This window comes from Abramis brama, assembly GCF_963993115.1.
Source record: "Abramis brama genome assembly, chromosome: 18".
NCBI lineage: Eukaryota > Metazoa > Chordata > Actinopteri > Cypriniformes > Leuciscidae > Abramis > Abramis brama.
The window spans coordinates 28887856-28915760 of NC_139980.1; the positions used below are offsets into that span (position 1 = coordinate 28887856).

The following is a 27905-nucleotide window of genomic DNA, read 5'->3' on the forward strand; positions in this document are numbered from 1 at the left end:
GCTTGAATTGCCGGTGTGTCAGGTTGCTCATTTAAATATATCAAGTGGTGCTACATGCCAGCATAACTATGATAAAGCACCTGCTATTTCAAGCCAGACACATGGTGCCCCCTTTCTCCCAAGTGTTAGAGGAGAAAAGAGTTTTCAATAAGGGTACAGTGATGTAATTACAACCTGTAAAAAAAAAAAAAAAAAAAGATGCTCACACTCGCAATAAATCATACTGTAATATGCAAGGTGTTCTGAGTGTCATATTTCAAAATGAAAGTTAAAAACCAAAGATAGATTTTACTGTCCCAGAGACAAACAGCCATGTGTTAAAGAAGGGTTTGCAAAGACATGTCTTTTTTTATTCTTACACAAATATGGCTTCATAAATCGTTTGCTAATTTGAAAAAGTGCTAACTTGATATAATGGAACCCCAATTTCAAGCCCACCCCATGTGCCACCCTATTCATTTCCTCATATTTAATTGCTTATGTCATTCTGAATGTTTTATGGAAGCTTGTTCCCACCATGGAATAAAAAAAATAAAAAATAAAAAAGTAACTGCAAATTTTTTTCATGACATTTTTCTCAGAATTCTGAGTTTCTATCCCATCACAATTCAGACTTTATAACTCACAATTGCGAGTTTATATCTCACAATTCTGAGAAAGAAGTCATAATTGCAAGATATAAATAATTGTGAGAAAAAATATATATCTCGCAATTATGACTTTATTTTGCATAATTCAGTTTATTACTCCCAATTATTACTTTATTTCTCATAATTGTAAGTTTATGACTTTCTCATAACAATTCTGACTTTATTTCTCATAATTCCAAGTTATTGACCTGCAATTCTAACGTTATTTGTCATAATTCCGAGTTTATGACTAGCAATTCTGACTTTATTTCTCATAATTCCGAGTTATTGACCTGCAATTCTGACTTTATTTCTCATAACAATTCTGACTTTATTTCTCATAATTCCGAGTTATTGACCTGCAATTCTGACTTTATTTCTCATAACAATTCTGACTTTATTTCTCATAATTCCAAGTTATTGACCTGCAATTCTGACTTTATTTCTCATAATTCCGAGTTTATATCTCCCAATTCTAACTTTATATCTAAACTCGGAAATTGTAAAGACCTCACAATTGCAAGAAAAAAAGTCAGAATTGTGAGATAAAAAGTCACAACTACCTTTTTTTTTTTTTTTAACAAGCTTCCATATTATGTGAAAATGTAAAAAATTCAGCAAATCTCAAATCAGTGGTTTTCACCTACAGGAATCAAACTTGAGGCTGTGCTGATCAAGTGAGCTGTGCAGCCTAAACCAACTACATGCCAGGCTGAATGGAAAGCATGTCTTGACCCACTAATTCTGCTAGAATTGCCTAAAACGACCTAAAGTAGCCAGAAAAACAGACTGTGTTTAGCATTCAAGCTTTTGTGGCCACATTCAAATTTCATATTCACTGATTTCAAAGAATAAAACTAGTCCGCTATTAACAACTGTCCTCAATAAAGGAAGCATGTTTACAGGAGCATTTAAAATCCCCGGTTAGCCTTGAAGTGCTGCAGGTAATGGCTGATCCATGCAGCTCTCCGTGTTGTTATGAAAGTAAATAGCACAGCCATTAAAGCAGACAAAAGAGAGCTGACAGTAAAAGCACCAAGCCACACTTTTAAATCAATGCTAACAGCCTTCATCTGGAGCCCGCTATCTCTGAATAAATCAATAGTTTGATTAGATACTAGACTTAATTATCGGCATAAGGCCTACATAAGTGTAGGATTACTGTACATACTAATGAACCAACATTGATATTAAGCTAAATGTGGTATGCATTAAGTACAGTACATTGTTTTACTAATTTACTATATACAAATCATAGTATGCAATGATCTTCGTGTGTGTGGTTCAGGTATTCCCTACGTTTTGGAGACAAATGATTTGTTCTGTAACCACAAAATGCCTCCAGTAAAAATTCTGGACAAACAACCCAACTACTGCGAATAAGAAGATACATCCAACCATCAAACGATCTACTTTTCCTCATGGAACGGACCAAACATGCCACAAAGTGAAAATGAAAGCCTAATTGCAGTGGGAACATGCCTCTGTCACACATCTACCAGCAACCAAGATTTCAGCAAATTGAGCAACCTGTCGAGATAAGAACTCAATCTTTACGGCTCATTTTTCTTCTGAATTGGTCCGGCTGAACGGAACATCAAAGGCTATTGTGGGAATCAGCTCGATTCAAATTTCAAACACACTCTCATCTACTTCTGTCTGACAAGCGGCAAATCACTGTGAAAAACATGTAAGCACGTTCAAAATGGTCTTAGCCAAGAGTGGGCACACGCCAGTATCTGTCCGCTGCAGATATGGATTCATATACAGTGGGGTCCAAAAGTCTGAGACCATTAGTAAAAAAAATTCTAGTTTTTCCTTTTTTTGGAATAAAATGTTTTATCTTTATTTATATATGTATATATATATATCAAATTTATACTAAAAAATGTATACTAAATAAATACTAAAAATACAGTCATATAGTTTTATTCATTTTTATTTCAGTTTTTATTTTTAGTTATTTTAGTACATCAAGTTAAACTACATGAAAATTAGATTAGCTGAAATAAAAAATTTCATTTTTTTAATGTTTATTTCATTTCAAGTAACAAAAATGTTATTTTTATGGTTTTAGTTTTAGTTAACTATAATAACAGTGAGTTCAGATAATCTAAAGAACATATTGTGCTTTAGTGGAAGCAAAAACAAATGACTGTGTCTGTGAATAGGAGTCACATGAATGCCATAAATTTGCTTATCAGTAATGACACAGACACAGTTCGACAGAATCTGAAATATTTCTCATATCTTTTATGTCTTTTCATATTCATTTACTGATATGCTTTCTCAGACTTTTAGGCTCCGCAGAACACTCACAAGGACCTTGAGTTTGCCTCGTGAGCAGAATCCAGGTTTCAGAAGGCAAAAAGCCAGACACAAAAATAAAGGACAGGGTTGAGATGAGACTGCAGGTGCAGAGTCAGACTAGAGACCGACAATAACAACAGCGTGCAGAGAATCCGAGAGAGCTCTGGCTACATATGACCATATTACAAATGGCTCTGGCATTCAGTTCAGGGCTGGACAGGAATTCATTAGAAAGCTCTTCATGTCTGCCGGCTTCTCTCACGCTGGTGTAACCCCTAACCTTTTGTTATGTGTGTACAGCACAATGACCAGAGAGAACAACAATACTGTATGAAAAATTTTGGAACACTGATGCTTTTTATGTCATACCAGACATGAGCAATCATATAGTTAAGACGCTATAAAAAACTACGACTGTCAATTTAATGCATTCATTAACTTAATTATTAATTATATCAAAAATAATGTGTTAAACATAAACGCTAGAGCGGACTCAAATGAAACGGGAAACCCAGCAAAACGCAGTTAAAAGCAACCTAATTTTTAAAAATATATATCTTCATTTGGGAGCTTTTCTTAACATATATTGATACAGTCTGTGATTAATGACAAATTGAATTAATCAGCATATCATGTAATTAATTTGATTTCAAAAAATTTAAAATAATTGACAGCCTCGCTTAAATGCTAAATAAAAAAAAAGATAGGCTCTAAAAAAAGGCTCTCAAATCTGATAAAACTATTGTCAAAGCTGCAGCTTATGTATTCATATTTAAAAAACTATGAGTGAAAAAGTTGTCCATTTGGTTTTCAAATAAGTTATTATCTTAATTTCAATTAAGATAAAATATGAGATGTGAAGAATAAAAAAATAAAAATAAAAACATTATTTGACTGTATTTTCCTGTATCTAGTATATGTAAAATGCTGAAATTAGCAAAACAAGAGCAACTTCAAAAATACATCATTTCTAGTATATGTAAACTGCTGAAAAGAAAAGAAACTTACTCTATAATATAATATAATAATGCATTACAACATGTCTATCAAATATTAGCTGAAATCCATGATCATTTCTGTCAGAGATGACAGCTGTGCTGAGCCTCTTCACACAAGGACATCGAAAAACAAAGCCAGAGATGCTTTAGATGTGATCACTGCTTTTGTTGTCACTAAAAAAAACACCGCTCCACTGAGACCAAATCTAATTTCGTTGAGCCACTTCTACCTATTCCCAACAAGCAGTAACCCAGAGCTTTCTGCCTTTGGCCACAGAGATGGAGGCTTGTTTCATAACCATCACTCTAATTGTATTTCATGAATTCAGAAGCTCAGAAACATGGTCCTAATACATTCAACTTGGAAAAGAAAAAATCCACCAGCAAAACATCCCTTTCACACACACACTTCTCTCTTAAAAAGGTTATTTATTTGCATTGATGGTTCCAAGAAGAAACCATCCATTCTTTTGAGAACGGTTTACTAAAAGGTTCTTTGGGGAAGCAAAAAATGGTTCTTTATGGCATCGCTGCAAAAACTCTTTGAAACCCTTCACTTTAATAGCACCGTAACAATTAAAGCTAATCAGTGTGATGCTCTCTATAATAATCAATTCAAAAGAAGCAGAATCTCTTTTTGTCCTCCAGACAGTGTAATCACTACTAGACAAGGAAAAGGAGTTTAAAACACTATGCTCATTGTACAGTAAGACTAATGGCTTTGTTCATTGATGGCTTTCGCTGTAATGGTGGTGTTTAGAGATGAAGTCTCACATTGTGTCTGGATCTTTCCCTAAAGGCAAAGGAAAAAGTCCTCAATCTTTGTGAATCTATTGTGAATGCAGCTTTTCAAAGTGTCCATTATTTTAGCATGAAGCAGTGCAACTATACTGAACCCAACACTAGCAAGTAAGCATTGCCACAACCAAAGTCTCCACTGCAGTGCACTATAGACACTTTATTTTCATACTCAATATTTTATGTTGTTATTTTAAACGAATTACATATCTAAGACCTGACAACACACACATATCTGCCTTCGCTCATTCTGCCACAGGAAAACGGTCATACAAAACTAAATGGTGAAGGAAGTCTCGACTAATATTATAAGTAGAATCCAGGGGGGAAAATAAATGATGTGCAGAATTCTCTCTGAGAAGGAGAGCAGAGAAATTATGCTCAACATTCATGAGGAAAAAAAAAATGGACGAGCCAAGGGCAAGTAATGACATGTATACTGGTGGAGGTGAGAGAGAGAGAGAGAGAGAGAGAGAGAGCATATTGTAAACCTTGTATTGGAACAGGAACAGGCCGCAGAAGAGGCTGTACAGGTCGGCTGTGAGCAGAGAGAGGTTCACCGCTGTGGCGCTGGTTCTTCTGATGACCACAGGCATGAAGCTGTACAGCCCAAACATGCACGCGCTGAATCCAATGTACAGCAGCCCTGAGAGGACATAAAGAGTTAAGGCCAGTTCTAAAAATCATTCTAAATATAAAGGAATAGCAGAGTCCACATCACAACTGTAACGATAACGGCACAGAAGAAGAGTATCGTTGGAATCGATGACCTTTTCCATCTGATAAAAACATTTACAGCCAATCAGAATCCATCCTGCTTTAAGAGTTCGAGCAATTAAAGTGGCAGAGGACAAACCTGCAATGCTGAACAAATCTGAACAATACAATAAAAAAAATGTTTTAAGTCAATGGTCATTGAGGAGAGATTCATACGTATGAAGGTAATATGATGGCATAAAGAATCACATGCGCAGGGTAAGATTTGTGAAAGTGTACTTAAGATTGCAAGCGTAAATAAAATTTGCATGCGCAAGAGAAGATTTGTAAAGGTGTAAATCGCCTTTCAAGGGTAAGAAAAAAAAGATTTGCAGGATTTTACTGTTATTCGTAAGTGTAATTCATGTACTGTGAAGCTGCAGCTTACGCAAAATAAATAGGATCTGTATTCCTCTGTCTTCCATTTTTCCGCACTTACACTTTTGGCACGTTTTTTGTAACTCATTTTAGTAAAATAAGAATTTTGGAATCACGCATGATTAATTGACCGGTGAAATTATGCTTGCAGTAGTGCAGATATACCAGACCTACATTTAGCAGCATCAGGATTACAAACTGATATGGCCTGATGAGGAGGATGATGATGATGAGCAGGACACATGCCCTGAATACACATACCTTTTCTTTCTTGAAGTATATATAAAAAAATATATATAAATAAATAAATAAAATATATATATATATATATATATATATATATATATATATATATATATATACAGACCCTTTCCAAAAAATTTGAATATCATGGAAAAGTTTATTTATTTCCATAATTGCCCACCTGCCCACACTGCCAAAATAACCAAAACCTGGTTCAATGACCATGGTATCACTGTGTAATTACTGTGTGATTTCATGTAATATTCAAATTTTTTGAAATCCTGTTTTTGTGGGTTTTATGAGCTGGAAGCCCAAATTATGTACAAATAAACAACTAAATACTTGAAATCGTTTAAGTTGTTAAGTTGTATAATATATATAATATATATAAACTGTTAGATCACTTCATAAATAATTATGATGGTAATTATGATACATTATGATAAAGTTCTCTGGGATACTTGATTCTGATTGGTCAATTATAGAATTCTGCAACTAAATGACTGCTAAATTGTTTAAAAGGCTAGTTCATGTCTTTCATATCACTCTGAAGTCTCTTTCTCACAAAACAAAACTTATTTAATTTGGTAAGTAGCCGTGTAATTTATATTGCATCTGGGTCTTGATCTGGTTTATAATACATTATCTCTTATTTATAATGCTTACATGGCTATGCTCTTAAAATATAATGCATTATAACACAAAGCAAATAATAACTGTGGTTAATAATGCATTATATGGAAAATATAAACAGCTTCTATTATTTTACAGTACAACTATAGTACATTACAGCTTCATATTGTGCTGTAAAGGTGATAAGGGTACAGATTAAGCCAGTGTGGAGTTTAGCACACTATTCTTCTGTTACCAGCAATCAGCTTTTAATGTCATAGAGGACAGAGAGACAGCAGCTGTGAAATTCTGGTCATAATTCATCCCGCACAATCATAATGGAATTGGATGGCACAAAAAAAAAAAAGTAATTATTCACTTGTGTTTTCTCAGGCCATTCATTTCTAAATACATTTGTAAAGGACACAACTTTTATTCCAGCATAAATGGAGATGGATAATAATAATTTGTTTTGAAATGAAAAACCTGACAATACTAACAAAATCTGCTTACCGTCTGGCATCCCAACACGTCTTTTGTAGGTAAAGTGCACTTTTTTGTTTTGTTTATTTTTTTATGTTTCAGATTCTGCCTATCTCAGTTTAGAAAACAGAACCAGAGATAAATAAAAAATGAATGCATCAAAATTATAAATATAAAACAGTATACTGTAATTTACCTGCTACTCTAAAGTGAATGTAATAGTACCATGATACAACTGATTTTTATTATATATATATAGGCTATATATAATTTTTTTGTTGTTGTTAGTGACATTACAGCTATAAAAGTAAAATGACAGGATCAACTCTGAAACCCTTGAGGTAAAATCAAATAATCAGCTCATACTCAGCAAGGACAAATCAATGTCAGGATTATATCACACTATATATTTCGGGGCTCACTGCTATTCACACGCAGTTTGTTCTCAGGCTATGAGGCTTCGGAGCTGAGCAGAAGGCTTCATAACTTATTCAGATGCCTTGCTAACACTGTTTGGCGATGTAGCACATCAGAGAATTATAAGTTGTCACCTGCTATTCAGGGGGAAGTTCAGATCTATCTTTAGGCAAGGATTTAATGTTACTCTGTAAGCCTGAATGTTAAAAAAAAAACTATAATTAGTTGGAGGTGATGACAACATTTTAGAAACATTTCAGAGCAGATCTGACAAATCTAACTAATGATGCCACAAAATATATTTTCTGGATTTTTTGAAGCGGAATCACAGTTTTATAATTAAAAACTTTTTCTGTGAAGCCTTTTTCTTTAAAAAAACTGTATGTAAACTGTTTTTCTTTAAAATAAAAGCTACTGTTTGAATTTTTGTAATCTAATCCAATGACATTCTATGGAAACCAAAAAATTTTTTAAAGGTTAATTGCGACTTTTTAATCACACAATTCTGACTTTTTCCACAATTTTTCTTCTCTCACAAGTTTATAAAGGTAAAAATTGTAAGATATAAAATGGCTACTTTTATGTCACAATTTAAATTATGTGAGCACAATTCTCACAATTCAGGGGTAAAAAAAAAAAAAAAAAGTTTTTATCCCACAATTCTGACAATTTTTTTCTCATTTACTGTAAGTATTTACTGTACCTCGCAATTACGAGAAAAAAATCTGAATTGTGAGACATTACCTCTTACATTTGTTATTCCATGCAGAAACCAGTTTCAATGACATTCAGACATATTTAAGCACCCAAATACTTTTAAAGTCACCGTATATTAATAATATGCAATGGTCCACAAACTAATATGAATTTTTCACAGTCTTTCAAGGACAGTGGCAACATAACTAATGCATTATGATCAACATGCCCTCGTTATTTATCAAGGGCATCGCAGTTTTGGCGGGAGTCATTCCTTCTTCTGGCATAAAGTGTGTAACTTGCAACAGCCCTGGCAGTTAATGACGTGGCCCCTCAAGCGACTCGAGACTTGCTAATGTCCCTGTGACAAGCCAGCACCCTCCTGGGATCCAACCCAAATGCTGCCTTTGGCACGGCCCCTCAACACTTCAAGCCGCGACAGGAGCATCAATCTGGATTCAACTTAAGTGACTTCCTGAAAATACACTGAATTCGAGGACGGTAGTTTTGCCAAGTCTTATCTAAATGGGATTACAAACCAAAAGATATCTGTAATTATTTCTAATCAGATGCATTTAATATTAACCATAGTAAAATCACCTCCTCAAGTGGTGTATTGCTTTAATACAAATGTTTGTGCTTTCATGAAGACATGAGCAGGCGTGTGTATTTATAGACGGGGTAGAGATGTCACAGACTGCATGAGCAATTCATTTTGCTAATTGTCTTTTGTCAACAGTTTAAATATGCCTGTTATCGTTCATGAGGAAGTCAAATGGAAAGTCACATCTGCTGGTGATGTTGCCTCTCAGCATCTCTCCCTGAGCTCAACAGCACGTGCACAGCAATATTTAACCATCCCCGTACGTTCACAGCTGTCTGCTGTTGCTTCTGAGGACGTTTTAACCCCGAAGCGCTCTGGCTAGACCAGTGTTCATTTGACTTTAGTGCCATGGAAGACGTTTTCTGAACTTGGTTGCACACAAGAGTTTATGTGATTAGAGTTTTGTGATTTATACTTGCAATGAAAGCAATCCAGCCTAATTTCAGGAAATGCACTGCTATTGATGATGCATATTTTGTTATATCTGTCACAAAATATTCTCAAGATAAATTGAAAATGCTGACTTGTTGAGAAAGTAAATTCAATTCTTAGGTTAGAAACATGGTCAGACAACACACAACTTAATCGATTAAAAAGCTAAAATTGTTCCGATGTAGGAAACAAATTATTTTACAGGTCAGCAGGCATGAATAATTGCATTGATTTATTACATTTTCCTAATTAATTGCATTACATTAAAGAATTCAATTAACAGTCATTATAAACAAAACTTAAAATATCCAAATTGCGCTTTTATTTTTAATTTCCACTTTTCTTAGTCTATTACTTAGGCACTTAGCAAAAACGACTTCTTAAGGGTTTTTTTACGGAGCCCCCTAGTCCCACTTTGTCAAAAAAATTAATTATAACTATCTCGTGGCCTCAAGATACTATCTCGTGGCCTCAAGATAGTAACTCGTGGCCTCAAGATAGTAACTCGTGGCCTCAAGATAGTAACTCGTGGCCTCAAGATACTATCTCGTGGCCTCAAGATAGTAACTCGTGGCCTCAAGATAGTAACTCGTGGCCTCAAGATACTATCTCGTGGCCTCAAGATAGTAACTCGTGGCCTCAAGATAGTAACTCGTGGCTAGTAACTCGTGGCCTCAAGATAGTAACTCGTGGCCTCAAGATACTATCTCGTGGCCTCAAGATAGTAACTCGTGGCCTCTATCTCGTGGCCTCAAGATAGTAACTCGTGGCCTCAAGATAGTAACTCGTGGCTAGTATCTCGTGGCCTCAAGATAGTAACTCGTGGCCTCAAGATAGTAACTCGTGGCCTCAAGATAGTAACTCGTGGCCTCAAGATACTATCTCGTGGCCTCAAGATAGTAACTCGTGGCCTCAAGATAGTAACTCGTGGCCTCAAGATAGTAACTCGTGGCCTCAAGATACTATCTCGTGGCCTCAAGATAGTAACTCGTGGCCTCAAGATAGTAACTCGTGGCTAGTAACTCGTGGCCTCAAGATAGTAACTCGTGGCTAGTAACTCTTAGTAACTCGTGGCCTCAAGATAGTAACTCGTGGCTAGTAACTCGTGGCCTCAAGATACTATCTCGTGGCCTCAAGATAGTAACTCGTGGCCTCAAGACAAACTACCTTGAGGCCACGAGTTACTATCTTACTAAAGTGGGACTAGGGGGGCTCCGTAGTTTTTAATTGTTGAAGCATTTTTTTGATTTACCACCGCTCAAAAATTTGGGATCGGTAAGAAATTAATATTATTCAGCAAGTATGCATTACATTGATAAGAAGAGAGAATAAAGACATTTAAATTGTTACAAAAAAATTCTATAAATGCAGTTCTTTTAAACTTTCTATTCATCAAAGGATCCTGAAAAAAGTATCACAATTTCCACAAAAATATTAAGCAGCACAACTGTTTTCAACATTGATAATGATAATAATAATAAATAAATAATTTCTTGAACAGCAAATCATAATATTAGAATGATTTTTGAAGGAGGAATCCACCAAAGCAATACAACGAAATGCATTGATATTAAAGATGTATTGTCTGAAAAAAAAATCTTAATATTTTTAATTTAGTGAAATTATCTTGTTTCAAAGATTTTTAGATATTTCATTTGATAAATGACTTGGCAGTAAAACAGTTTTCAGTGTCTAGAGAGCAGGGAGAAGGGAGAAGGTGATTGAATTCAACTCAGGTTTGGGCTCAAGCAATCAAACCAAGTGTGAAAACCGTCAAAATCAGAGGCTTACCGATCTGCCAGTCCCACTGCACTTTCAGAAGTTCCTTGTGCTCCATAATGGCCCTGAAAAACAGAAACACAGCACAATTCCTATCAGCCACAGGTAAGCACAACCGAGCTAGGGGCAAAAAACGAAACCATCAATAAAAGATAAACAGCACCGAAGTCTCGACAGCATGCTTCATTTTGGCAGGTGGGTGAACTCAGCAACAACGGGCAGAGTGACAAATCCACCCAGCCTGAGAAAAGAGCGGTCAATCTCCCCTGAACAGTCCGAGGGAATCTAGTGACACGCGCCTGGTTCTGTATGAGCTTTTCAGACTTACTCACAATGACAGCCCTTACGAAAAAGAAGTATACTTCAAGTTCATTTTATGAAGTATAGTTACATAATGTTCAAGTATATTTTAAGTATAGTAATATCAATGTGTACTTGTAGTAAACTTCTAAGTGTACTATTTCAATACTGCTTGGGACTAAATTGGCCCACTTTTAGAATATAAAGGTATACGTTTAAGCAGTGGTGTAGTCTACGTGATACGCAGGTATACGCCGTATACCCACTAGAAAAGGCCAAGGATTCCCACTTAAAAAATCGTGAGGATGTGTAACAACTTCGTTTTGTGTCAGAACTTTCACTTTCATTCATAAATTCACCCCGTCTGTGTTTGCGAAGCGACACCGAATCGCGGAATCCAGTCACAAATGGAGCTTGCTAAGCAGAACGTCACCGAATTTGGCTATTTTTGAATGAATAAATCAAAAGTAGGGCTGTACAATGAATCAAATCTCGATATGGACTAGTGTCTGTGAATATTAAAGTTAAAAGAGACTGCAATTGTTCTACGCGTCTCTGGGAATGAATGAGCGCTCAATGTGTGCTCCACTACACACACACACACACACACACACACACACACACTGAAGCACGCGTGATCACGCTCGTGGTGTTTTCAGCGTTTCACTGTATTGAGACATGAGCTACTACATGTGCACTTCATCGCAGAGCTGCTATGAGAGTCACTTCACGAGAATTTCACCATTTCATTTGATAAAAGTCATTCATTCGTTTCATATACAACCACATAGAAACTGTAATGTCTTTACGACAACCTGTCAAAATAAAAGTTCGGTATAACTTGAAGAAATTATAACAGAAATATATTACTATTGCACAGTAGAGTATACTTCAAGTAGGCCTAATAATAATAATAATAATAGTTTATTAAAACACACAGAAACTCAAATGTCTACAACCCACCAAAATAAAAGTTCGGTCTAACTCAAAGAAATTAAAAAGAAGTAAAAATGAATTTTAAAATAATAATAATAATAATAAAATCTATTAAAACATTATTTTAAGGGAATATCACACAAGTTTTCATACATGTTTTAATTTAAAGAGTAGCCTAAACTTGCCAAAACAATAACACCTTTTTTTTTTTCAAAAACACCATTTCTAAAAGTAAATTTGTATTTGTGCCTATAATGTTTCATTTTTTTTTTTTTTGTCAACTGATAAAACCTGTGCTTCAGGGACCATATTCATATAACATCTAAGGCTGAATGTAGCTCTTAACTGGCTGAGTTAGATGGTGATTAACACTAAACAGTAGAAAATCAGTCCAGTCTCCCCAGCTGTAAATGGCTGTTAAAGTCTTGTGTTGCTTATAATAAATTGACATGTTGATAACACCTAATATTTCATATTTCATATTTTTTTATATTACAGTATACTCACTACAAAAAACTAGACTACACCACTGCGTTTAAGTGTACTATGGGCCCTATTTTAACGATCTGAAACGCAAGTGTCAAAGCGCAAAGCGCAAGTAACTTTGTGGGCGGGTCTTGGCGCTGTTGCTATTTTCCCGGCGGGATAAATGACTCTTGCGCCAGGCGCAAATCTAAAATGGGTTGGTCTGAAGTAGCTTCATTATTCATAGGTGTGGTTTGGGCGTAACGTGAAATAAACCAATCAGAGCGTCATCTCGCATTCCCTTTAAGAGCAGACGCGCTTTTTATAAAGCGGATTCCTATTGTAACGGCGGATTTGCCAGGCGCGCGCCAGGAGCGGTTCACAGCCAAGGAGAGCAACGCTCTCGTCAGGGACGTTGGGGATGGAGAAACCCACCCAAATTAACTTCGGTTAAAAAGGCGTATGATAATTTGGGTAAATGTGTAAGCTAGATGTATGCTTTTATAATAAATTGTCTATCTATCTATCTATCTATCTATCTATCGTAATAATGTATGATTTGCAAAAATGAAAACTGCTGCTTCTGTGTAGATGAGAGAATCAAAGTGTATGCGCGTTGTGCACACGCTACATTGATTATGGCCAGGGTTCGAAATGAGGGGGGTCTGGGGGGGTCCCGGACCCTCCATAAGTCATTAGGGACCCCCCATAAGAATTTATTTTTGGATTTTGGGGGGTCCCCGACAAATATATTTTAACATTAAAAATGATTGTGAAAATTATAGGTCTTTAGTGACGTTTTATATTTATAACAGTAATTAATTTATTTCCTAGCGCGAGGCAGCAATCAGGGCAGCCATTAGCCGAGTGAGTTCCTATACAGCGTCACAGATTGTTGTTGTGGTGCTCCCGCAGACACGCACTGTAGCTGAACGCGGCAAAACGAAAGAGTGAAATCCTGAATGAAAATCCTGTAAGTGCTTCGATTATGTTTATATCTCCATAATTGCTTATAGTAAAATATTAGGAGTTCAAGTTCCTATATCAAAAGACTATGGAAGCTTGTTTCCACCACAGAGTGAAAAATGCGACTTTTTAATCTCACAATTCTGACTTTTTTTTCTCTCACAATTGCGAGTTTACATCTCACAATTCTGACTTTTTATCTCAGATATAAAGTCGCAATTGCATGTTATAAAGTCAGAATTGCGTGATATAAAGTCGTAATTGCGTGTTATAAAGTCAGAATTATGAGATATAAACTCGCAATTGCAATTGAGAACTTTTTTTCTCAGAATTGCATGTTAATATCTCGCAATTCTGACTTTATAATACGCAATTGGGAGATATAAAGTCAGAATTGCATGATATAAAGTCGCAATTGCGTGTTATAAAGTCAGAATTGTGAGATAAACTATTCTGAGGTAAAAAAATAAAATCCTTAGAAATGGACTTTATATCTCACAATTGTTAGTTTATATCTCACAATTCTGAGAAAAGATGTCAGAATTGCGAGATATAAACTCGCAATTATGTGTTATAAAGTCAGAATTGCGTGATATAAACTCGCAATTGCGAGAAATAAAAGTCAGAATTCTGACTCTATAAGACACAATTGCGACTTTATTTCACGCAATTCTGACTTTATATGACGCAATTGCAACTTTATTTCACGCAATTCTGACTTTATATCTCGCAATTCTGAGAAATAAAGTCAGAATTGCGAGATCTAAACTCGCAATTGTGAGATAAAAAGTCGCAATTATCTTTTAAAATGTTTTATTCTGTGGCAGAAACAAGCTTCCATAGCAGACCTAGCAGCTAGACTAGTTATTCAAAGCTAGCATAACAACCTACTTGTTCAGTCAGTGATTATGAAAGATAACCAGGACTTAATTCAAGTCTGTGAGTTGATTAAAGTGAATGTGATTTGAGCATGAATGAGTATATACATGAGAGCTTGGTAAGCTATCTAGGAAGCTCATATTATTTTTCTTAATTTATAATCCTGCATCATGGAGAGAAAAAGAGGAAAAATAACTTGTAACTTTGTTGCTCCAGAGTTTAGATTATAGCCACTTCTCCAGACACCACTACAATACTGGGCCTATAGCCCAAACCATGAAGAACAGCCCAAGACCATTATCCCACCTTCAACATTGGTCCATATAATTTTGCCTACAGTATAGTGTAGCAAGGTACTGTAGTCTTCAGAATTTTTAATAATTTAATAATTAAATTTTAGGGGACCCCCCAAGAGTCCTAAGTCATTTCGAACCCTGATTATGGCCAAGCATGCGCCCTTAAAATAGCATATGAATAACATGCGCAACGCGCCACTGACTTTAAACTATTTTTTCCTGGTTAGTGGCGCAATTGTTTTCTAAACCTGCAAAATAGCATGAAGGAACGTTTGCGCCGGAACACGCCTCCTTTTTTGCGCTGAACCGCCCAGGGAGCGCAAGTTCATTCCCTAGTTTAGCGACGTGCTTCTGTGGAGGGAAAAGCGCGCTGTGCGTCGGGTGCAAAATATGAATGATACATGTGTCGGTGTACAAAGTCAATTGCGCTGGGTGCAAGATAGGGCCCCATAAGTGTAAGAGTAGTAAACTTTAAGTACACAACTAGGTTTCTCATTTGTAATGCATCTGTACTACAAGTGAACTTATAAGTATACTAGTAGTTTACTATTTTAATACAAGTAGTAATTTTTTTAGTTTATGCAAGTACACACTGAAGTGTACTCTCAGTAAACTACTAGTTTAGTAGTTTATACTGCAAGTATACTTGTAAGTTTTCTTTAAGTGAACATAACATACTTATAGTTTACTATTTATATATTATTTTTGCACTTGCAGTATAGCCTACTATGTTCAAATGTAGATATTATTTTTTATACTTGAAAAATACATTTAACAGTACTTTAATTTTAAAAACATTTTATTAGCTTCATGCATCCTTTTTTATCAACACTTGAATGTCGGTAAGTTTCATAAAGAAAGGCAAAGCTTCACAGTCGTTTTCTCTTCATGGGTTACGCTTCATTTCATTTGGTAATATTAAGCAGTTTTGCTTACACGCTTACAATTTATTTACACGCTGTTTAATGTTTGATGATGATCACGTTATTTTACATTTGAGTGAGCAATCTTAAATGGCACCTAAGCACTCGTGGTCTTCCTACGAGTCCGCACTTTCGTGACGTAATGCCGCTTTGACTGTCAGGAAGAAGTCTGCGGCGCTCGCGAGCACCCTTCTGAGGCTTAAAATGACAAATGGGACACCCTACGGTCTCACGGACTTAACGGACACGTGCACGCGGCAGCCATTGTAAGTCCACAAGACCGAAAGTGCATATGAAGTGTGCCATTTGGGACAGGGCCTATCACTTGTTTCAGCTTCTTCTTCTCCTGTGTTTTGATCCGGAGATTCTGTACTAGAAGATGTGTCATAGCGCCCCCTACCGTACAACAGTGAAAACATGAATAGCTGGAAAATTCAGTCAATGGTGGGAAAAGTAGACTTAGAGTAAATTCCCATACACTACCAGTGGACTAGCCTACACAAGAATTCAGATACGCAGAATTAGAAACATATCTGTTTTATATCAATATTCTAATCAATATTTTCAAACAATGTAAGTTTCATAAGACTGTATATGAAAAACGATGTAAAAAAAAGTATATTTAATAGGCTACTCAATCAAAAGAGTTAACAACTACAAGCCAAGTATACTTTGAATACTTAATTATACTTTTAAGTATATCTTGATCAAAATATTGAGTTCAAGTACAGGCCAAATATACTTGGACTTTTCTCTCAGTATAAGTCAAGTACACTTAAAGGTGGGGTATGTGATTTGCAAAACGGCCAGCAGATTTTGAAAATACACAACTCAAATGGTCCTACCTTCTTTCCTTTGACTCCACCCATTCAAAGAACATGGACATGGATGGGGGGAGGGGGATGGTACGACCGTTTGATTGACGCACTTACTGTCCAATGATTCTAGGTGGTCTTGGAAGTGATTGGCTGGAGTTTTTCGAGTCCTACCCGTTCCACAGATGATTAAATTGCTTAATTTTTATTTCAGTGCTTCTAACTCAGTGGCTGTAAGTGGGTTAGGAATAGGATTTTAAGTGATTTTGAAAAAATGGCCAAAAAAGAGAATTACATACCCCACCTTTAAGTGTAATTTTAAGTATATTTCTGAGAAGTACATAAAGTATATTTTTTATATTTTTGAGAAGTATATCAAATGTAGACTGAAAGTATACTTTCTTATTTTTAGTTTAAAAGAAGTATACTAATAGAACACTTGAATAAACTTCTTTTTCGTAAGGGAGGTCATCCCATCCCCCCACCCCCCCACGCACAATTAAAACCGAGCGGGAAACAATCCTCTGGCCCCGTGTGACACCGTCACAGGACTGGTCTGATGATCTGTTGCCAACGATACAGTCTCATCGGCCGACAGCATCTAGAGGTGCATCCTGAACCCTGCAGATGAAACTATCTGATGCAGCCACAGAACAAAAGAGAATATTCTAGATCCAGTGGGCTTGTCACGCTGCTTCCTCTAGAGCCCTTTATAAAGCAGTGAGACTAAGTGGAAGCAGGACTTCGTCCACAATTCCAGCCTGCTGTCAGATATGAATGCCTTTCAGCATAATTACACCCAGCTGGCATGGATAAACTGTGTCGTTGGCGTTTATGTAAATACGCAGCAAATATAGATGTTAAAGCACACTGAAGCTTCGGCACCGGGGGAATAAAGGTGTTAGATGAGAGAGAGGGGCTGGTAAATTCGGCTCCAGCTGGAGCTGCCGTACTCTTGCTGGGGGACGCAGGCGGTCCAAATGTGCCTCGTTTGCAGATGGATAAAAAAAGAATAGAGACGAAAACCTTCCAGCTGACTCGTGCTTGGAAGTAGCTGGGAAATGTGGTGTCGGAGATCCAAACGGCTCTGGTTGAAATGATAATTAGACATGCAGGCTGTGTAAACGTCAAACTGAGAGGAGGATCTGCGGCTGACAGCGGGTGATTGTGGGTTACCAGGTAACTCGCAATTACTAGAAAAATCATTACATTTCTGTTAAAACCATGTGAAGGTTACCTGGAGGAACTTGGAGTAAAGGGTCTTATTCAATGGCACAATTATGATAGACTATAGCCTTTAGTTTACATCATAGGAGAAACCAATGGGGGGCTGGTTAGCATTGGTAAATGTCATAACTACACCCATATGGGCCCAAAATGCTTTTATTCCACTGACAGTATAGTATGCAGAGATATTCTGGTTGATACCAATAAGCCTACAGTCGGGTTCTGGATGTAAATTTTCTCCATAGGGAAATTGATTTTGAACGATAACTTTTAAACCTTTAACAACAGGCCTACTGTGAGCTACGAGGTTGTTAATCCATGGTATTCGACTCTGTTAAATTCTGTTGATTCACATTATTTCAGCTTATTTTTAAAATAATTGTATTTAACAGAATTCCTAGTGAAAAACTACATTAGCCATGATACTGTACAGAAAATTACACTAATCAACGCATTGAAAAAAGCAACACGTGGCAGAATAGCTCTTTAGCTATTAAAGATGGCGGCACATCCAGACCTGGCGGCCCAGCGCTCTTCGGGTTTTGGCAGCTATTTTGTGTCTATACTATTCTAGGAACTGTTGAACTATAATTATTTTCAATAATTGTTAAATGGCAGATATTAAAATTATATACTTTGTCTAAATAAAATGAGAAATAAAAAGTTAAATAATATTAAAGGGGTGGTTGATTATGATTTCACTTTTCTAACTTTAGTTAGTGTGTAATGTTGCTGTTTGAGAATAAACAACATCTGCAAAGTTACAACGCTCAAAGTTCAAAGCAAAGGGAGATATTTTCTTTTACAGAAATAGCTTTTTAAGGACTACAACAAACGGCTGGTAGGGACTACACAAGCTTCCTCCCGGGTTAGTGACATCACAAACCCTAAAATTTACATAAACTTAGTTGTTGTAGTATAGAGCACATTTGTGAGTCTGCTCAAGCTGTTGTCTTTTCACAGTACGTAACACAAATGAAATAGCATGTCACTCTGTAGACATATTTCAACAGTTCCCACACAAGTGATTTATAGATTATCATGAACGAATATGCTAATCAATGACTTGGAGATAGTTAACTCCACATCAGCAACATAAATTCATGAACTAACCATCCAGAAACGTCCTGTTGCATTCTACATGTTGTCACTTCTTCTTGAGTCTCTTCATTATTTGCATTTAAAGAGACACACACAAAACGATGCGTTTTTGCCCACCCTCAAAAAGGGACAATTTTACCATGCTATAAAAAATTATCTGTGGGGTATTTTGATCTAAAACTTAACATACACACTCTGGGGACATCAGAGACTTATTTTACATCTTGCGAAAAGGGGCATTATACCACCCCACAAAAATCAGTAATTTTACATGATACAATTTAATATAACTATATATCCCCGCCATTGACAGAATTTTCCAGGGTGCTATGACACATCTTCTAAAAGAGCAGTGAATCTCCGGATCAAAAGACATGTGAAGAAGAAGCAGAAACAAGCAATAGCATATGTACGCAGATCCATATGTTAAAATAACGCGATCATCAACATTAAACAGCATATAAATCAAAACTGCCCTACGTTACTGAATGAAATGTTGAACCCATGAAGAGGAAACGACTGTGAAGCTTTATGAGTGTTGATGGGCTTGATCTACTCCTATGTTTTTATCATAGTTCTGAATCCGATCCAGAATAAATCTTTGACAAAAATACAATTTTCTCAGCTTTTTGCTCAAAATGTTGCTTTTTTTATGAAACATACCTACATTCAAGTGTTGATAAAATAATAATGCATTAAGCTAGAATAAAAACAGTTTTTTTGTTTAAAAGCAGAGGGCCTTTTCTTTCTTTTGATATACTGCATGTTCAGATAGGCTATTCATACAACAAAATATTCTGGGGGCCATGACATTTTTTGTAAAAATTAACAAAAATGGTGCCACTGGCTGGCAACTTTTTCACAAACACTGGGGGGGAAAGAGTTAAGCATTAAAACTTTAGAATGTACAGTATTAAAAATGGATATTCATTTTGAGATTTGCTAAAGACTATATTTAACAGTGTTATTAAATTACTAGTAATATTAAATCAAAATTTTGATGGTGCGAGTATTAGACGACGGCGTGAGTATTAGATGACGGTAAAAGCTAAAGGCCAATTCACATTGTTCCAACAGACGCTGACAAATGCAAACAGTCACCAGATTAGAGCATGTCACTTCTCAGACACTCCAAGACCGACAAACGCTGATTCAGCATGTTCAATCGGTGAAAGCAAGCTTAAAGGCCACAAAACTACAATTACTTGGTCTTTAGCGTTAAATATTTACGGCCCTATCTTACACCCGGCGCAATGCAGCGTCAAGCGCGACGCAAGTGTTTTTTGCTAGTTTCAGTCCGACGCAGTTATCATTTTCACGTCCTGCGCCACGTTGTTTAAATAGCAAATGCATTTGCATCCATTTGTGCGCCCATGGTCTGAAAACGAGGTGTGTTCAGGCGCATTGTTGGCGCGTTGCTATTTTGAGGCAGCAGAAATAGACTGCGCCATTGACCAACTGAAACCTGGTCTAAAAATGGCGCAATATTTGTTTTTGTTATTTAATGAGAGCGTTAGTAATGTGCGCCTATATGCGGGTCCACAACGCGCGTACATTCAGCTTATTAAAACACACAGCAGCACACAAACATGCCAAATATTACAAATAAAAAGATTACAATGTAAAAGATTAATATTGTGTACATAAAGATATGGTGGAATCCGGCTTGTCCCGTAGATGGACTTTTACCTCACGCACGAACAGTTCCGTTTGCGCGTTCGGTCTATCCACTATCAAATTCCGTCATGTAAATAGCGAATCTGCCATGGTGCGAGCGCAACTGGCATTTAAAGGGAATGGGAGATGAGACTCTGATTGGTTTAACGCACGTAAATCCCAAAACACACCCATTACTCATTATGAGAATAGGGACAACCCTTTTAGACCATGCGCCTGGGGCGCCGACCATTTTCCCCGTCATTAAACTAGCAAAAGTGGATTCAGACACGCCCTAAGTGCACTTGCGCCGTGTGCTTTAGACCATGCGCTTAGATCGTTAAAATAGGGCCCCATAGACTGTTAAGAGTAAGAGACTCACAGTTGGATACCACTGAAGAAGGAGCCAAAGAGACCCATCATTCCCAGGAATTCGACCCGGCTCAGGTTCTTCACGATGAACTCCTCACAAACATTGGAGATCCCATAGAGCGTCGCCCCAGCAAGAACCAATAGATCCCCTAAGAGTTTATGGTCCCCTGTATGAAACAGACACGAGTCGTATATTAGATAAAACAATCCATGCACTTACTGGTTATATATGCTAAAACCCTAACTAAACATGCTCCATGCAAATATTTGTTAATTCTGAAACTATTTTTTTCTTAGAACATCATAGATCCATAGTCAAGGTGCTCAAATACTAATTTTCCTGTAAAATAAGTAATAAAACATTATTTTAATAATATGAATTATATTTTAATAATATGTATATGTAAAATAATATTTATAATCATAAATTGTTTCTCTTTAAAAGTAAATTTCAGGCTCAAAAAAACAATGACAATGAAAATAATATTCTAGTTTCTGTAGCTCAACAGGTAAAGCAATACATGTGTTAAAAGCCAAAGACAAGGGTTACATTTCTAGGGGAACACACATACCTATAAAACGTATACCTTGAATTCACTGCAAGTCGCTTTGGATAAAAGCAATCCGCCAAATGCATAAATGTAAACACTTACTCAGTGGTGGGTAAATTATTCTCAGACAACTCTAACAACAGCATAATTGCTGCAAATTAGTATGTTTTTCATTAAACCGCTCCTTGGGGAAAGCTGTGTGTGTATACGGACAAGCCCCTACTGTTCATTCATATTTAATAACTGACTCTGAAACTGAATCAATCTGCATGATCCAGGGTTCTCGAGAGAATTGGGCACTGCTTTACACTGATGTAACGTCTGGACTGTGGCTGCTCGAGAAACAAAACACCACCCAGGGGAAAGGAGAGAGGGTTATTGTGTGGGTTAATATTCAGGGTGTGCCGTGACACTGGTGTAGGGATGAGGACTTACCGAGGCCTTGTTGTCGGCCCACCAGGACGTCAGCGCCCACCATGCAGCCCATGCCCAGGAGACACACTCCCACACCCACAAAGTGCAGCGCTTTATACCTGACTAACAGGAAGAACCACGACAGCAGCAACACCACGGGGATCACAAAGCAGTCCAGCAGCTGGGGAACAAATTGAAGAATTCAATAAAAATCAAAAACATAAACCTCAAAGGGAAACATGTTCATGCAAAATGTTAAAATAGCTTACAAATGCCTTTTAAATTCTGATTCAATTCCTGGATTTGAATTGAGGAAACATATGAGATGCAGAACAAAAATTTAATGTAATATAATTGAAACTTCATATAAATGTAAATAAACGGTCACACTTTAGATTAGGGTACAATTCTCACTATCAAGTAACTACGACTTTTGCATCCATAAACTCCTAATTACTGCTTATTAATAGTTAGTAAGGTAGTTGTTTAGTTTAGGTATTGGGTCTGATTAAGGGATGTAGAATATGGTTATGCAGAATAAGGCATTAATATGTGCTTTATAAGTACTAATAAACAGCCAATATCCAAGTAATATGCATGTTAATAAGCAACTAGTTAATAGTGAGAATTGGACCCTAAGTGTTACCGTAATTTCAACTAGAAAAGTAAAGTTTAGTTTAACAAAGACTTGTTTATATATTTAATCAAAAATTTTTAATTGTTCATTATACAGTATTTAAGAACACTTCCTTTCATTCCAATCCAGCTTCCATATGGGCAAGTGTGGGCAATCTGATAAAACGATTGATAGAACGATAGATAGACAGATTCTCAGCTCCAATCTGATAATATTCCTCTAGTAAGGTATTAAAAAGTTTAGTGCAAATACATTTTTCATGAGTTCTCAATGACTGAAGGACACACAAGAGATATAATGAGGTCATAAAATTCATACAAAGCCTCTGTTTATGCACTAAGATCAGAGACATGTGTCAAAAATATATTTTTTTGGCCCAGTCGATAACACGAAAAGGAGAACAGGAGAAGGAGAAGAGAATATATAAGCAGAATTAGTAAGGACATTTGCATTCTGGACCTCAGCCAACACCATGACCATCTATAACAAGCAATCATCTACTCTTAATAGGTAAATGTTTTAAAGAGCGGCTCCATCGTATGGTTCGGCATGACTGCATATTAATATTGATGAGCCGTTGTGTAACCTCATTACGGTCTATATGAAAATGTTAAAATACATTCGTTGTGATCCACAGGGGGAAACAGCATGCAAAAGTTTGGGAGGCGGGAAGCATCTCCTCACACGGAGAAGAGCACAGCGTGATGAACTCCAGTGTGGGATGAGCAGCAACCCGACTGACCTCATCAAACAAGCTATCACGCTAGAAAATGTTGAAAATGTGAAAATGTTTTTTCCAATTTAAAGCTGAAAATGCATTAGCTCTGCACAAGCCTCTGGCTTGTTCATCAGTCACTTACTATGTCTCTGTTTGTGACTTCATTTGATTCATCTTGTACACAATGTAAGGTTTAACAAATGAGAAAGGTGGGCTGCGTAGGGTATGATTTACCCTATGAAATTGACATTTAATCTAATTTACTGTTGTTCTGTTATACTTGCATATTGAATTTACTTTGACAACAGCAAAACCCTAATTACTACGTCATTGTTAATACTGTAAATTATATTAAATTATTATATAAATTAAAATCACATCAGTCATTTTAATCCCTCTTTTTTTACTGTACCAAGTTTCCAGTTTTATTAGATAGATGGAAAAGACTTTTACATCAATACGCCGCAGTAGTTGGCGACAAGTGACCTAATGAGTGAGTCATTGAATCGTTCATTAAATCATTAGTACAAAAATGCTGATTCAAAAAGGAACTGAATCATTAACTCAAACTGAATCATTCCAACACAGAATCATTCAGCAACTAGGTATTGTGTTTAAAAACACTGTTGTTGGTGAAGCAAAAACAAAGTAACTGTTTCTTGAAGCACAAAAGAAAAAACGAGCCAAGCACATTTGTATGCTGTCTTGGCAAAAATCAGAGCAAAAACCATGTAGTATATTCCAGCCTTATATATATATCACTTTAATAAAATTGGAAAAGAACATATTATAGACAACAACAACAAAAAACATGATATGAAACATATTTGTGAAATAATATTTAAGCTTAAATTGCACAAATGCCAATGGTATTTTACTATGCACTATGGTACATTTTTGTAATGTAATCTCAACATTATAGCTTGTACTTTTCTGGCAAACTTTGAAACTTTTTGAGCACCTAATGTCACCTGTCTCCTGATGAATCACTAATGTTGTAGTGTTCCTCGCTGTTAAGTCGCTTTAGATAAAATAATCTGTTCATTTAATAAATGCATCTAACAGAGGAAATTTCAAGCAGGAGGTTTCAGTTCATTAGAGTGTGTTATAATGAGTGTCAATGCTGGAATCTGAAGTTTTTCAATGTCTTGCTGTTTGTCATCAGTGCGGTTCCTGTTATAAATCTGATACGTTTTTCACTTATCTGCATGCAGCACTCCGTTCCAAACAAATGTTGCTCATTTCCATCAAATGATATGCAGCCTGTTTTTGGTTTATTAAATAAAAAACAACAACTTGAATCGAGGAGACCTTGCAACTATTTTAGACAGGACAAAATGTAATGACATTATAAAATACAATATAGCTCACAAGTTCATTTGAACACTTAAATTAATTGATATTATTTTAAATTGTCATAAAAAATATTACTTTTACCATGTTAATTTAACATTAATTTGGTGTGATTATGATAAAAAATTAACACATTTGATCATATTCCCTAACAGTTTATAAATTCTGTAATGAGACATTTTCCAACATTCCCTGTTGCAATTCAAGCTTGCTCATCTAACATCGTTTAAAGAAAAAAATTGGACTCTTGAAAACCAAGTCCATGTTTGCAGGGATGTCATACACATTATTTTGATGTAGTCCTGGCTGGTGCCCTAGGCTAGATATGACATGACCCAAACAACTTAGTAGTTCATTTATGTGCAAAACATGTTCATCTAGAAGTAAAGTTGCCTGCAAGTGGATTAGATTCATACTGAGCTAATATACAGTGTTACTGTGTTTAATAAACAAATCTAAGCAGCAAGTAAACTTGACAGCCAGTGATTATGCAGTTTCATTGTATAGAGAAGCTTTGAGATTTGCATTATAATTATTTTTGTTTTATGTAGGCCAGTAAGAGCTGTGCGTGTAAATCTCACTCCCCTTGCCTCAGGAGGCGCATTAGTGACTGACGATAGCGGAAACCCCGTTGTGAATCCCGCTCGGAGCGGGTCGATTAGAACCGTGACATTTGGTGCCGTGACCAAGATGGGAGTGAGGTTTAGGGGGGTGAGTATAACGGACGTAGGCCAGTAAGAGCTGTGCGTGTAAACCTCACTCCCCTTGCCTCAAGAGGCACACTAGCGACTGATGCTAGCGGCTGCGGTCTTTAGCGTCCTTGTTAGTGCACCCACCTCCCACGCCGGAAACCCCGGTGTGAATCCCGCTCGGAGCGGGTCGATTAGAACCGTGACATTTGGTGCCGTGACCAAGATGGGAGTGAGGTTTAGGGGAGTGAGTATAACGGACGTAGGCCAGTACTCACTCCCCTTGCCTCAAGAGGCACACTAGCGACTGATGCTAGTGGCTGCGGTCTTTAGCGTCCTTGTTAGCGCGCCCTCTTCAAATTTAGCCACTTAAATGTGTTATTTCTGCCACAACTCCTTTTTCAAGCAATAAGCATAAAAATGATCAAAGATACTGCAATTAGAGGTTGCACATTTTTTTAAAAGTTGCAATCAATACCAACAAAATCTTGAGAGGGAATGATGCCTCTGTGGTGTTTGTTTGTGTTTTGGGGCGTATAAATATCGAACAGCATCTGTATTCACCTGTAGTCACATGCTATCATAATGCTGTGGGATCTTATCACAAAGAAATCAATAACAACAACACACTCTTGTTTTAAGATGTGTACTCTTTTGTGCACATTATAAAATCCTTATTGATCTGATCCTGATTGAGCTGATCCTCTCAGTTACACCTTCACACCTGATAAAAGCCTGTCTGAATGTCCCATTGAGTGTCTAATGGTAGAGCAGACTAGGCTAATATATGCCTGGATGCCAGCACATTCTCTAACAAATAGTTGATGTCAGTCTTAGCATCCACAAGGGCTCTTGTAATGACTGTTGGTGATGGTAATAGAAGAGTGAGAAGTGAAAAAAATCGATCCTTTTCTCTGTTGGAATCTCTAATAATCATTGAGACCTCCTCTGGCCACTAATCAAACACCATTAGCAGTGACGTGAATAAGGCTCTTTCAGCACTAACAGCGCCTTAATGAAGATTAAATGACAAGCAATGTGAGGCAAACAGCCGAGCTTTAACTGCCAATCGGACATACATAACAAAGGCTTCAAGCCACTGCGTTTTCGCTTCTTAGATTTCACAATCTTTCTTTTCTTTCCCTCACAATGCACAAACACACACTCATAAACATTTGCTGGGGTGTAACCTACCTGAACGCTGGTCAGTGTGGTGTACTGGTAGGCTTTAATGACCAGGTAATTGGCTTCTATATCAATCAATCCCAGAATCATGTACTTCCACCATCTTCTTTTCAGTATTGCCAGTAGATTCTCCTCTCCTGTGGGAAAACATGAAGGTCCACAGTGAGTTCACTTATAGACAGTCTGCTGTGGTATAAGTCATTTTACACGATCAATATGAACTTATACGTTCAAACTCTTTGGAAAAGCGGTCAATTTGTTGATTGGTTTGAAGTCAAGCAGGCTGAAGGCTGATATTAATATGAACAGAACAATGAGCAGAACATAATCCTGGATAAACCTTCTTTTGCTGATGGACCTGGAACATCATTCCTATAAATAATTGACCTCAGATTTTAAGGATAGATTAGGGATACATGGATTAGGTCGCATGGAGTAGATCGTACCATATAATAAATCAAAAATGACCCCAAAAAGAATAAACCAATAATTTGTATATACAAAACTACTGTTTTTTTGTTATAAAATACTTTTATTCAGCAAGGAATACATTATATTAAATTGATCAAAGTGACAGTAAAGACATTTATAATGTTCTATCAAACAGATTATGTCCTTTGGACCTTAATATTTATCAAAGAATCCTCAAGGAAAAGTTTCCTCAACTGTTTTCAACATTGATGGGAAGTTTTTCTTGAGCAGCAAATCAGCATATTAGAATGATTTCTGAAGGATCATGTGACACTGAAGAATCAGCTTTGCCATCACAGGAATAAATTCTATTTTAAAATATATTTAAATACAAAACATTTATTTAAAATGTTTATAATATTTCATCATTTTATTGTATTTTTGATCAAATAAATGTAGCTTTGCTAAGTTTAAGAGACTTCTTTCAAAAAGAAAGGAAAAGAAAGATCCTAAACCTTTGAACCGTAGGGTTTACTAACGTTTGTTTAAAATGTAAAATGTATTTCAATTTAAAATGCATCATAATAAAACACTTTCCACAAGAAATATGACATATGACATGGTACAAAAAATAAGCCAAAACAAGATTAGTAAAGAAAGGTCAAAATAAATATAATTTGTTAATTTTCAAGAAACTACAGTTCTACAGATGTTTCGATAGGCGCAAAGGGATCCTGCAGATCCGACCCTGAAGAAATAAAATACAACAACCAGTTTTCTTTCTGCACAGAGGTTTTGTTAAAATACTGCAGTAATCTCTTTACACAGCAAAGCTGCTCTTGAAATAAATATGAGTTTTCTATAGAATCATAACAG

General features: G+C 36.4%; 1 protein-coding gene across 1 annotated transcript in view; it reads right to left on the reverse strand.

Moving 5' to 3' along the window:
• The window catches only part of slc35f1 (solute carrier family 35 member F1), a 93410-nt gene that overhangs the window by 4704 nt on the left and 60801 nt on the right, over positions 1-27905 (reverse strand). The window contains exons 3-7 of the mRNA XM_084090962.1: positions 26628-26755; positions 22058-22217; positions 21082-21238; positions 11148-11200; positions 5227-5381 (exon numbers count right to left, since the gene is read on the reverse strand). Of these exons, the coding sequence (XP_083947088.1) occupies positions 5227-5381; positions 11148-11200; positions 21082-21238; positions 22058-22217; positions 26628-26755 (653 nt within the window). The remainder of the gene's footprint in view (positions 1-5226; positions 5382-11147; positions 11201-21081; positions 21239-22057; positions 22218-26627; positions 26756-27905) is intronic.